Source organism: Pungitius pungitius, chromosome 15 (assembly GCF_949316345.1).
Source record: "Pungitius pungitius chromosome 15, fPunPun2.1, whole genome shotgun sequence".
Lineage (NCBI taxonomy): Eukaryota > Metazoa > Chordata > Actinopteri > Perciformes > Gasterosteidae > Pungitius > Pungitius pungitius.
This window is the reverse complement of record NC_084914.1, coordinates 3,200,594-3,213,722: the sequence shown is the minus strand read 5'-3', so window position 1 is coordinate 3,213,722 and position 13,129 is coordinate 3,200,594. Positions and strand designations below refer to the sequence as shown.

Sequence of the window (13,129 nt, the reverse complement as noted above, 5' to 3'; positions counted from 1 at the left end):
TTTTTGCTTTTTGTTCCGCCCTCAAGTGACTTTTATTGTGCCTTCAACCCTTCACAGATGAACTAAACTTCATTTTCTTTCAACTCAATAATCATTTATGAACTCTAATTTCAGTACTTCATGGCTGATAGTCCTGCACCCATTTAGTTTATTGAAAAATAATTATAACACAATTCAAATCTTACTGCACTTGTTGGATTTCCATTTCCATAGTCACCAGAACCAATTCTTTGTAGAGCAAATGACCCTTTTAGCGCCACAGACATTAGCTCCACGCTATTAGGCCTCTGGTACGAACACAATTACTTGTTTCTAAAGCGTCCATGTATCCATATGAAGTTGTAATTTCACATTTAATTAATTGAATTTAAATCAAATTCCAGAAGTCTTTGTCTGCTGAGCAGATTGCAGAGAAAAAAGACTTCCTGCCTTAAGGTTTTTCCTCCAGTGAAGCGAGACCGTTGAGCCTCTGTACAAACACCTCCAAAAGAAGAAAAACACCAATACAAGAAAGGAAATGCTTTTTCTTTTTCCTGCGCGACTCGAAAAAGTTACATTTCAACATTTAATTACAGCAGACCTGATCAAAACCGCTGCTGTCACCAAACACAAAGAACCACGTGTGCACCACAATAGGTCGCATCTGACAATGTGCTGAACCTTCAATCACCAATGAATGGCGAGAGAGTCGGCGAGACACGACGAGACCGGCCTCATAATTAGGAAGACTCTCAAAACCATGACCCTGACGAGGTCTAAATAACAGCCAGGCCTTCCTTAGTATGTTCCCTTATGTTCATATGATGGCATTCACTGATGTGTGTTTACTAATGGATCGGACAAACTGTCGCAGTTGTCCTGAGATGAAACCTTTTTGAATACCGGAGCGCTTTCGAGGCTCATTTTCAAGTGAAAGCTCAAGGACGGCTGTGCTGATGAAAGATAATACACTGAACATCTGAGCATCCATAGTGCCCCGATTTGGATCATACCTTGTCACATTTTGTTTGTTTGTGTGTGTGTGTGACTAGAAGAGTCAATCTTAATGGTTTTGTGCAGTGAGAAATTGCAATTGGCAGCTACAGAGCCCTAAAGGGGATTTATTACAGATTATCAGCTGTATATTATATTTTACTTACCTCTGTCAAGTGGCTTTGCATCAGATCTCTTCATCCCCTTGTATGAGTCAGTCTTAAACCCGTGGTTTCCTTGTGTCGTGACCTTTTGGCTCATGACAGGCTAATGAGGACCATCACAGGGCCTCTGAGAGGCTGACGGAGGAGACGCAAAGGAGGCGTCACTGGACCCCCGTGAAGCTAAATGAGATCCCTTTAAATGGTCCGCAGGATTACGGTGGACAGTCGGTATTCACGGAGGAATGAACGAGTGAATGAACCAAAACATCTGTTGAAATGAATAGGAATAACCCGTTTAGAAGTGCAGATGTGTTCTACCGCACCACGGCTGGCATTAATACAGTGTCTAGTGTTTATTTGGCGTGACTACGTTTTTGTGGAAGTAAGACAATAAAAGAGAGAGCTGTGTCTCTGATGAAGTTCCTGCAGTCCATCGCACACAACGTACTGCTCTGAATATAAAGAACAGTCTTCTGTTCTTCACCTGCAACGTGTGTGTGTGTCTGTGTCTGTGTGTGTGTGTGTGTGTGTGTGTGTGAGATATTTCTGGTATTATAATTAAACGGGCTTCTTTGGCACGGAGAACAGGTGCCACCTTGCTGCCCACAGGATGATATTAATGTCTTTTGAAAGATTCACCATCCGAGCTCTGCAGAACCACTGCGTGCAAGGGTAGGTTCTCCATGCACCACGCAGTGAAATGTTCCGCATATGAAATCAGAGACGAGATTAAAAAAACTAAAAAAAACTCCAGTTAGACATCTAATCAACAAGCAGAAGGTAATCAGTGGTCCCGCGAGACTTTGCACCGTTCGAGTTGTGCAATTACACAATTGTGACTGGTTATCTTCCAACATGAAACAATCCATCCATTTCCAGGTGGCCCCCGTCGTACTGTTAATATTAGTTAAGCTAAGCTAAGATGACGAGATTAGATTCTTATTAAACGATGATCCCTGGAGAGATGAAAGATGAGAAGCATAAAGTTGACAGGTTTCGGAGATGAGATGAAGAGAACGGCCAAGATAAAGACCAAAAATAATGGTGTCAATTTAACGAATCGTGAATTTTGCAAGTGTGGTTGACGGACGGGGGTTGAATGAATAGGTCAGAGACTCCAGAAAACACTGTAGATTTACCACAACATGAGTCCGATTGTGAAAGCCTCCCTTTGCCACCAGCAGCCTCCCCTTTTGTACTTTTATTAACAGCCGCTGAGTCTCATTTAAAGTCTCTGTGCCGCCGCTCCTCGTCCTGACAGCTGAACTATCTCATGCTCCAACAAGCCGTCGTGAATATTTCCGCTCAGTCGTACGTCTTTACTTCAGTACCTTTTTTATTTCTCACGGTCATATTTTCAATTGACACATAAAATGACTTGCGCAGCAAAAGCCGCCTTTTCCGGAGAAAGTGCTTGGAGCCGGCCGTAGTAAATCCTCAGGAAGGGCTGCTTCAAATCACCAACCTGCCCCTCAACGTGTGTCTATAAATAGCCAGCAGGGCCTCGCTGACCAGAGGGAAGTTGAAAAGCCTCTCGCCTTCGCTCGGGGCTGTTGTCACGCGACAAATAGATTTATCAAGTTTGGTTTGATGATGTTTACGCAAGCTAGAAATTCTGACCTCTTCCCTTTTGTGTCATCGTTCCTTTCTTCAACACACAAGTGATTGAAGGTGTTACACAAGTGATGTAAACCAAAAAGTTAATGGTGTAATCTTTAGTATATTTTTATAGTTTCTTCTTCTGGGATAGATTTAGACTTTTGAATGAGTCGAACGGTTTTGCCGTGTCTCCTTTCAGAGACAGAGGAGGAGAGGGGTCGGGTGTGCTGTGAGTGTACTCGATCTCCTGCAGCAATCACCATGCAGACATGTGTTCAATAGAAGGAGTGCTTAGCCCCGGGCACCACTTGATTGTCTTCTTTATTTTCAATTGATTGTAGGGGGCGGAGGGGGGGAGGGTATATATGAAAAGGCACCGTATATATGAGTGGGCTCAAGAATGAAAGAAAAAAAAGAAAAAGAAACCACATCCATGTTTATTCTTCCAATCGTGTTGAAAACGCCTGTTTAACCCCTACTTCGTCTTACAAAACAGCACCTCGGGCCAAATGACAGTATTTGTGCTTAAGCGTGGGTTTTATTTCCTCTGAGGGCGACAAAACTAGTAGAACATTATCATCAGGCCCCCGTGGTAGGTTAACGGAAGCCACAGGTACGCGCTGCTGATTGTTGTTGGGTTGTTTGTCGCGTTGCGTTTCCCACTTCAACGACGTCAAATCGTCCTTGAGTCCTTGGAACGATCCGTACTGCAGTCGTGTTGGTGGTGGAATGTAGCTGGCAAACATCTATTTTTACCCCGTAGGCAAATCTGAATCAGTTGCATCCACACTGTGTGTGTGTGTGTGTGTGTGTGTCTACTTTACATAGTGACTGCGGCATTAAGCAAGACCCCAGCCCCGACAGCGCGTGCCCACACTCACTGCTGCATGTGTGGGAGGGGGACTGGATGACGAGCCGAGGATATACGGTGCTTGACTCCGGCTCACTTGGTATCCCCCCGAGTGTCCCCCCCCCGAGTGTCCCCCCCCCCCCCCCCCCCCTTACCCGCACACACTCCCTCTTGAGCCACAAGCTCCAGCTAATGATCCTTCACAAATTAAAAATCTGCAGCCCTGAAACCTCCCCTCCCATGCATCACGAGAACTAATCCTGTTCTTCTCTTCTCCTCACACCCTAGTAACGCACTAGTAACGCACAAACTGCTCGAGAGCGATCAGTGAGGGGAGGGGGGGGGCTTTCTAGAACTTCCGCCCGATGCTCCGCCCGAGTCGTTGTGCACTAAGGAGCGTCTGTGCTGCATGGACACCAGTGAACTTCCCTGGTTCTGCCCGTACGTCGGGGTGGATTTGAAGGGGTGTGGCTAAAGCATGCCATTAAGAAGACCCCGCCCCCATCCCTCACGCGTCACCGGATGCCGTCGCAGTGTCGGGACAAAGATACCGTCCTCGCATTAGAGACGCCGCGAGGCTTTTGCTCTGCTGTCGCCATAAGAGCATTTACCAAGCGGGGGGGGGCAGAGACAGCCTCGTGTACCCCCCTCCCACCCCGTGTGTATGCTATTGGTCATGGAGGCTTGGGAGTAATAGGTGGAAAGCCAAGTACTCTTCCGCCGCCATGTACCAGCGCCTCTCCCGGGCCCCCAGAGCTCGCTGTAATCTCCCACACGAGTGAACTTCAATTAAAACCAAAGGCTCCGGTGTCCCAGACCTCGGATGCTTCTGCCACCGCGTGTCCAGCTGCTCGGAGGCGCGCCGCCTGTGGCACAAATTTCATATTTTACGCGGGCATCACGTTCCAGACGCCTCGGAAGCGAAAACGACAGCCGTCACTTATTGATGTTCAATCTGCTGTGGAATCTGATGAATATATTCCATTTGAATGCGAGGGCCTGAGTCATCTTAAAATGAAAGCGATCGAATGCGACATCCATGAGAATGGGTGGGTGGGTGGGTGGGGGGGGGGGGTGTAAAAAATCCCATAATATCCGAGTTCACAGAACACAGACTTCACAAGTCTCCGTAGAGACCCAATCGGCTCGCCTGTGCTGACAGGAGCAGATCCGGACGGGGATGGATAAATAGCCTGTTTGTCCACACTAACAGAATGATTTGTGGCTCCGTAGTTGCACTATGACGGAATACACACTGTGTGTGCGTGTGTGTGTGTGCTTCCATGTTCACACACTGTCATTAGTATTTACCAGCAGCACTAGGTGTGTATTATTCTGTTTGTAATGCAACCTTGTTGTATGGAGGGTTGTTTAAGATTTAAATAATTATCCAATTGAAATATGTTATTTCCTCTCTGCTATTCATTTTTACTCAAAATGTTGATTGTTGTGCTTTCACGGAACAAGTATGAGGATGAGGGGTGTTCATTCCAGACTGCACTGCTTTGTATGGATTATTACAAACGACTACATATCCGTCATAGTCAATAATGAAAAATAACAATATAGTAGGGAAATTGACACAAGCTGAACATTATGTTTGTAAGTGGATTGCATTTGATTTCACAGGTGTAGAGAATCTCTTCTATCCACTGACACTGGCTCTGTCACACTAGCACATTTCCACAACACTGCATATCTGGGTAAATAAACATTGCCACCTGCTGCCAGCCTCCAATAATTGAATCAGGGCACAAAAGCGTTCTTTGTAATGCTTTTTTTTTCTTTTTTTTTCTCACCGTGTCGCTGCCCTCACCGACTTTTCATTTATCCGTCACAACCCAAACGGGTCACAAATTGATGGAGAAAGGTCAGACGTATCTTTTTGAATTCGTGTCTTCAGATATATCAACAAGCGTTTGCAATCGTAGCTTCAGGAACCACTCGCTATGTTTCTCACACACATACAAAGGCGATGACGCTGTTTGCGTTTTTTGGAGGAGGGGGGGGGCTCGGTTCGTTTTAGACAATATTCTGCATTATTCGGACCTCCACAGCATGTCAGAGAGAGCTTTCATTTAAAAAGAAACAAGCCTCGGTGTCTTTGCATCGTGTGCTGCTCGGTTAATCCGAGGGGAGGGCGGGGAAGAGGTGCTCAGCAGGCTGTTTCTGTGGATTAATGTCACAGGTTGTGAGTGAATGTTTCCTTGCTCAATTTAATTGAATTCCTCACGCTTCACACGCAGCCCATCACAGGCCCGAAGATTAGTTGAGCCGAGCCTGCTGCTGCAGGCCCGTGACACCTCCTTGACACGAATATTCTACCTCATGGCCGCCCCGTCCCGCGTGACGGTTCATGTAGATTCTCAGGCTGAAGTTGCCTGCGGGATGTAAAGAAAGAAGGTAATTGGTTTCGGTGTGTTGTTCATACGTCACACACACACACACACACACACACACACACACACACACACACACACACACACACACACACACACACACACACACACACACACACACACACACACACACACACACACACACACACACACACACACACACACTCAAACAAGATTTATTGATTCAAATGGAAAGATGGTTTCTAATATATTGAAACGTGGGTGCCGATTATGGATGAGCGGGAAAGGCAGGTTTATTCCTGTCGCAGTTTCGAAAGCATAGAGGCAGATTTGAAAAGACAATGAAAAAGTAAATACAATATATGGCAATTTATAAGAGATGAAAACAGACAAGAAGTTATGAAAATGAATAAGTTACGCAACAGTTTCAGTGCAGTTTTAACACTCTTGATTATATTTTGAATTAAAGGTTAGGTGATGTTGTTTACTCTTCTAAATCTATTAAATAAAACTACTAAAAATGATAAGCAAGGAGTATTTCATCAATAGAATTCTCCTAATGTTTTGTGATTAAAAGGGCAAATTGACAAGAATCCACTTGATATGTATTGTTTACCCGAAGCAAACAAAGTCTCATCCAGTTGTTTACTTTCAACAAACAGACGCAGCGGGAAAGCCTCTCAAAACAACAAACGGAAAGCCGGGGGGGGAGGCGGAGAGCAACCGCCTGATCCCCCACCCCCCCCCCCCCCCCCTGGCGTCCATGAAGCCAGCGCAGGTGTCAGCCATCGCCTGTGATGGACTTCCTGCTAATCTCCCACAGGGGGAGGGCAGCCCTGACGGCGACCCTGTCCTCCCCCCTCCTCCGCTCCCGTCAAACAATCAAGCGCCCTCTCGCAGTATATTAATCGGTCCGGAGCGATCCGTAGCCGCCGTAATTAACGGCTGTGGGGGTGGGTTGGAATGCGAGCTGGTGTTCTCAAAGCAAACTTACGCCCAGGCACAATGAGCAAGGGGGGGGGTCATTTATTGGCGAGAGCCATTTAGTGCCTCTATTCGTCTGTCATTGCTAATCCAGTTGGCTTACTTTGCCTTAGCCAAGCCAAGCGGGAGGAGAGAGGGGGGGCACTATGCAGCATGCAGCCTAAACGGTAGCAGCAGCCCTTTAAAACATCTCCCATAGGTCAAGGTGGACCAAGGTGCCAACATTCCCTAATGGCATTCCCGAGATTAAAGCCTCGGACAACTTTCTCTATATATAACTTTCTCTTGATCATAATTGACATCGACATATCTGGACAGTTGTCCAAAATCATCTGAAATACGTTCCTCTGTGGACAAGGTGCTTCGGCACTGTTCCCCAATACCCAGACAAACCTGTCTCATACCCTCTCTGTATGTTCCCTTCTTGACGAAGGCTTGGAAGTTATGCAAATGCAATTTGAGTTGACAGTTTTCATTCCAATGTGGTTTTCAAACGGCCGGATGGGAGAAAAGTCACCTTTCATTCCCCTTAACTGTACTCGCAGCTAATTGCTGTCTTATATGTAGGAAAATGAATTTTTGAAAGGTCCCTTGAAGTGCCCAGTGAAGCTTTCCTGCCTATTATACTCTTTTTGATTACTCTGGCAGCTGTGTGCTGGGGCCTGCTGAATAACTTCAGACATGGAATTAGAATTATTAGGAATGTAATCACACAGAGGAGTGGGTTCTGTCAGACACAATTCACAGATCACACTTTTTGTGAAGCAAATCCAGGGTACGGTTAACCACTGCTGTGGAAACAACACCAACAGCATCTTCCTCTTGTTTTTATTATACCCAATTTATCAAGGATTCCAGGAGGGTCAATACGGAAATATTGAATTTTCTCATTATTTTTAGCCAGTTTCCGGTTTGGCAAAATTGAAACCAGCTGCAATCTACATTCACTGAAGTCCCAGATTATGATTGACTGCATTTAAAAAAATCTTCTTTCATGAAGGGGGGGGGGGGGGGGGGGAAGAAAACATTTAGATATGAATCCCAGCGGTTCTCTATCCCTTCCCTTTAATGAGTTCATTTGCCTGCTTGTTCATCATTTTCGCAGTAAGGCGTATTGATGTTTCAATGTGTCGTTACACTCATGTAAGCTCAGCACTTTAAAACTTGGCTCCTTCCTGCTGTTTTGATTCCGGGGCGACATGAAAGGCCTCTCGACATGTGGGGAAACCAACCAGCAGACGGTTGGATAGAGTCTCTTCTCTTGATGTGCCCTTGAGCAGGACGGACTCTTCCATCTGCAGGAACCATTCTGCGGAGGAAGCTTCGCCAATTTTTGTATATTTAAAAAAAAAAAATAGGACCTTGAGAGGAACGGTTTGAAACTCCGTGTTCAAATGACCTTTTCGGCGCGGTGAAAATGGCGCTCTGTCTGCCGTCACATCCCCCAGACCGACATTCTCCACACGGTCGGGGTACAGAGCCATTGATGAGCGAGAGCACTTAGTCTCCAAAGATTCTTGTAATTTGGACACGCGTGAATGCAGCTTGAAGCTTGGGCACCTTCTCGCTGCCGAGTAAAATAAAGTGTTTTCGGGCACAGAGAAGCTGTGATGTACTGAATCGCTGATTTCTCCCGGCAGCACATAAGCCCAGTACACCGGACTTAAAGCACCTGGAAAACCTCCACGCTGTATTGATTGCGCAGGGCCTTTACTTGGCACAGTTTGGACCCACTAATGCACAAATGGGCTTTGAACACTTTTACATTTGCTGTGGTTAATGTAGAAAGATTGCTGGGTTCTTTAAAGAGACCAGCACAGATGTAAGGTACACATTGCTCAATTGAAATAAATACACTTATAGCCTGTCAAAAAACAATGAGGCATATATATATGTAGTTATCATAACGCATGGCCTATGCTTCCCTTTCTCACTTTATCAATGCTAACAGCATTTAGCGCCGACAGCCCCACTGGTAACGTTAGCCGCCCCAATCAATACGTCTACATTAACAACGGATAAAAACACTGCATGTAATACAAGTGCAAGGGGTCATGTGTCGGGCTCCACCCAAGTTCCCCATCTGCTCTCCGGAGTGTTTCGGAGACGTTCGGGTACTGATGGCAACGTCGATTGTTTTCATTGGACCCCGTCGCAGCGCTCATCAACGTGGCAGCTGTTTTTCAGAGAAAAGCTCACTGCAAGAGGCAACGGGAGGGACAGAGCCGCGTTTAGCAGTCTACAAGCCGCCAGTCGGCGTTTCCCTGAAGAGTCGGTGAAGAACAGGAACAAAGCCAGAAGCAGAGTCAATATCAGACTGAAACGGGCCTCCTTGTGAATGCTGATGTGGCCTTGTGTCCTTGATGGATACTGATGATGTTGTGTAATAATACATTTCAATTACTACATGTCCTTTCAATGATGGACACCATGTATCGTTGCAGTGCACTACCGGATTGATTTAACGTGGGAGAGTAACAAGGTGTGCAGGGGGGTGGAGGTGTGGATGATGGAGAGAGAGATTAGCGGCTGACAGACGTGAGGGAATAAGTAAACCGGGTACATTTTGAAGAGTCCTGACGTGGGATTGAAGACGTGTTGCAGAGATGTTCGGCCGAGTAATTCAAAACTCATTTACTTAATTTGAATGAATGAATGCAACTCCGAGCAAATCCATTTCAGGGACGGATCCTTATCAGGACGCACTGGAACAACCTCGGGCCTGCACCTCTGCCCAAGAGCTGAAATGTATGCAGGAGAAGGCATTCATATTTTATGCCGCTACCAAACAGGGGGGGCTGCATTAGGACAGAAGATGATGTTTGCATCGGCTAGTTGAAGTGTTAAAAAATAATCCTTTTAACGGTTTCAGGGAGGCTATTGAGAATTTATGCAGTGTATCGATGCCGGCTTTGACTCCCGCGAGGGACTTACATCATTGTTTGGTGTGTAATCGCTGCAAGGAAGTCGAAGAGGGGTGATGTTACCCTACAGATGAGAAATATTTGGCTCCGAGAAGATTGCCAGCTTTGAAACCTGCCAACTCTAATAAGCTTAATGGAAAGCGTGAATGAGTAACACTCCGTTTGTTCACAGCAGCCTCCAATAAGGTTCCATTTGGGAAGGCACTAAACTATTCCCCCAGTGTAGCTTCTCAGGGGATAATAGATGATTGCTGTTGTTCATGCCAGCTCAAGCTTTTGTATGCAGCTGTAACTAAATGTGATGCTAAGTGGGAATTGCTGACATTTTGTGTCTGTAAAACATCAGATCTTTCTGGACCAAAGAAGAAGAGAATTGTTTTTAGCTTGCAGGCCACGTGTGGTCTCCTGCGGGTTGTGATTGGCCCATTGAGGCATTAGGTTTAAAGCATTGTCCAAAGAAGCAGCATTAAGCTGTGTCCACATAAATAATGGTTGCATAAGCCCAAATAATGAGTGTTTGTTAGCGCTGGCTAAATTGAATATGCTTTAGTTTGCATCTCTGCCGTATTTCTGTCTGCTCTGTTCCCTCGCGGCCCGCACTGGGATCGGGTCTTACTTCCCAAATGAAACCGGATCTCTGAACGTGCCCTCCAAGATCTCAATCGGGATTGGTCGACGTAACCGTCCATCGCTGCTCCTCAGATCCAGATACCCAACCCCTCGCCCTCCCCCTGGGTTCCAAGAGGAAACTAGACCCTGTCTCATCCAGCCTCCCCTCCTGCACCAGCAGTTCAGCAGGGTCATCTCTGCAGCACCGCCGCATCCACGCAACGCGCAAACTCGTAAACCTCCCGGTGACTATGGGAGCCCCAGAGGAGGAAGCGCCCCGTCCACCCTCGGACATCACCGTGTTCGGGGCCAACTCTTCCCTCCACGGCCTCAGCCACATCTTCCTGCCCGGCGGGGTGACCGTTCGGCGGCTGCTTTGGGCCGCCGCGTTCAGCTCCTCCCTGTCCATCTTCCTCTACCAAGTGGCCGACCGCGTGATCGAGTACTACCAGTACCCCCATGTCACCATCCTGGACGAGATGGACAGCCCCGTCATGTCCTTCCCGGCCATCACCATATGCAACTACAACAGCTACCGGAAGTCGCAGATCCGGAGGAACGACATCTTCTGGATGGCCGGGCTCCTGGGCGTGGAGCAAGGCGACTTCGACGACTTCCTGGCCGCTTTGGGGCAGCCGACGGACGACAGCAAGTTTTTCCCCAGCAAGACCTTCAACATGCTGGAGTTTGTGCAGAGGACGAGCCACAACATAGACGAGATGCTGCTCGACTGCAAGTATCGAGGCAAGGACTGCGGCCCGGAGAACTTCACCACCGTGAGTACGGCGGGGGTTCAGCCCCATTCAGGGGATGCGCTCCCACACGGGGGGGGGGTGAGCTGTGAGAGGGGCAAGAAGAATTACCTCGTGCGGCAAATGCAGACTATTTAGAAAATATAAAACTCTGTTTTCCTTTCATTTTATACAAAGTTGGAGAGATTTGATCGTAGGAAGAAGCCTTTGGCAAATCTCGCCAACTGCGACCTGTTTAATAGTCATTACAATGCAACATTTTGAAGGCTTCATTCAGCCCACGGTGAAATGAAGTATGAGTCAGATTATGTTTATGAACACCAGAAGACATTAAAGCAAAGCTCGGCTGTGACAAAGGTTTTTTCTTTATTTATTTTTTATAGAAGTTGAGCTTTGTCGTGATGAGACACATGAGACATCATTAGGGAAAGATGCTTCACTTCATTCAAATTATGTTGTCATTCCTAATTGTTTCTTTAGTAAAGGCCCCCAAACCGTATTTTTTTTTTTTTTTAGAAAGATTAAGAAGCTCTAGAGGGAACAACAAGTATGGGGGATAATAATAATAATCTGATAATAATAATATTCGCCTCGTCTCTATGGTCCCCACCAAAAGTAGACGGATATTTCTAATGGAAATATTTTTACTGTCCGATTTTTTCTTTTCTACTATTATTAATAGTATTTTTTTTCTTGAAGGATAAATGAGAGTTACTTCCTCAAATAATGTCCTCAGAAAGATGTAAAGCAGTAAGGTGCCATATGGCTCAGCAACTCTCTGGTGACATCACGCATCATGCATTATGGAGCCAACATATGGCGTTTTCAAAACCACCAGAGTTTTTAATACATTATTTGTTTTAGTTTTTCAGTGAACACCTCAGAAGGATACTAGCGGAGGCGCCACGTTGTCCAGTGTGTTGTCTCTACACACCTAACACATTGTCTGCAGAACAGAATTGTGTCACTTTTGTGACGACAAAGTCGCTCTTAAAACTTGTTGTGCCTTCGGCTTTGTTAAATCCCATTCATTTTTCTCCTAAAGTCTCAGGTCTCAACCAAAGAGATAAAAATCACGTCAGCAGGAACCTAATCGTCCTGCTGCAGAGACGGACGGGGGAGGGATTGTATTTCGATGAAATAGCCCATTGGTTGGAGCGATGGCAGCCGTGCACCAGTTTGAGCTCGTCATGCTGCGCAATATAGTTTTGAGAACATCAGGGCATCAGTGAAAACGAGCCAAACGATTTCTACTATTAACTTTAGTGAATTAGATGTGTTAAATCCACGTCTAACCTGACATCAACTTCAAGCAGAGCGTCAGACTTGAGTAACAATAGTGAGACCAGATCTGGGTTCCCAAACCCAAAACACAAAGGCTCAAAAAGGGAGATTGGGACACACCGATGTGGTTGGTCAGGTGACCTTAGCTCTTTCACGTCCACGCGGGCAAAGGGCAGATTTCAGCTAAATGTCAGAAACTGGAAACGCTCCGAGGGCCTAAGTATAGAGGGGGGCTAATTAAATATTCATGGCGCTGCCTCCTCAGCCTGCTGATCTTACCGTGGGAGGCTCAGAGCAAGTCCTCTCGCAGGAGATGAGATGTGATGGAATCGAGATGGGCCATTATATACTTCAGGAGCATCAGCGCGGGATGACTCACGCGGGGTCTAGACAACATCTGATAATTAGCTTTCTGCATGTGGGATTATGCAAAAGATGCTTGCAATGCCTCCGCTGGTGTATTTCACTTTTTGAGTCCTCTGCATTTTGATATGCTGCTAAAACATTCTTCCCTTTTCCGGTGTGAAACACTTAAAGTGTGTGATTTCTCTCTTTTAGATGTATAACTGTTTATGTGACAAAGTCCCTACAGCTTTCCTACAGTGACAGGAAAGACCAGATGTTTATGCTA

General features: G+C 46.2%; 1 protein-coding gene across 3 annotated transcripts in view; it reads left to right on the top strand.

Moving 5' to 3' along the window:
* asic1c (acid-sensing (proton-gated) ion channel 1c) overlaps positions 1–13,129 on the top strand; it is a 52,739-nt gene that overhangs the window by 23,402 nt on the left and 16,208 nt on the right. Inside the window, exon 1 of one of the 3 annotated variants that reach the window (XM_062557959.1) lies at positions 7,996–11,238. The exons of the other annotated variants lie outside the window; for them this stretch is intronic. Coding sequence (XP_062413943.1) covers positions 10,714–11,238 — 525 coding nt within the window. The 5' untranslated portion in view covers positions 7,996–10,713. Of the gene's footprint in view, positions 1–7,995; positions 11,239–13,129 lie in introns of those variants that run through there. 3 annotated transcript variants of the gene reach the window in all.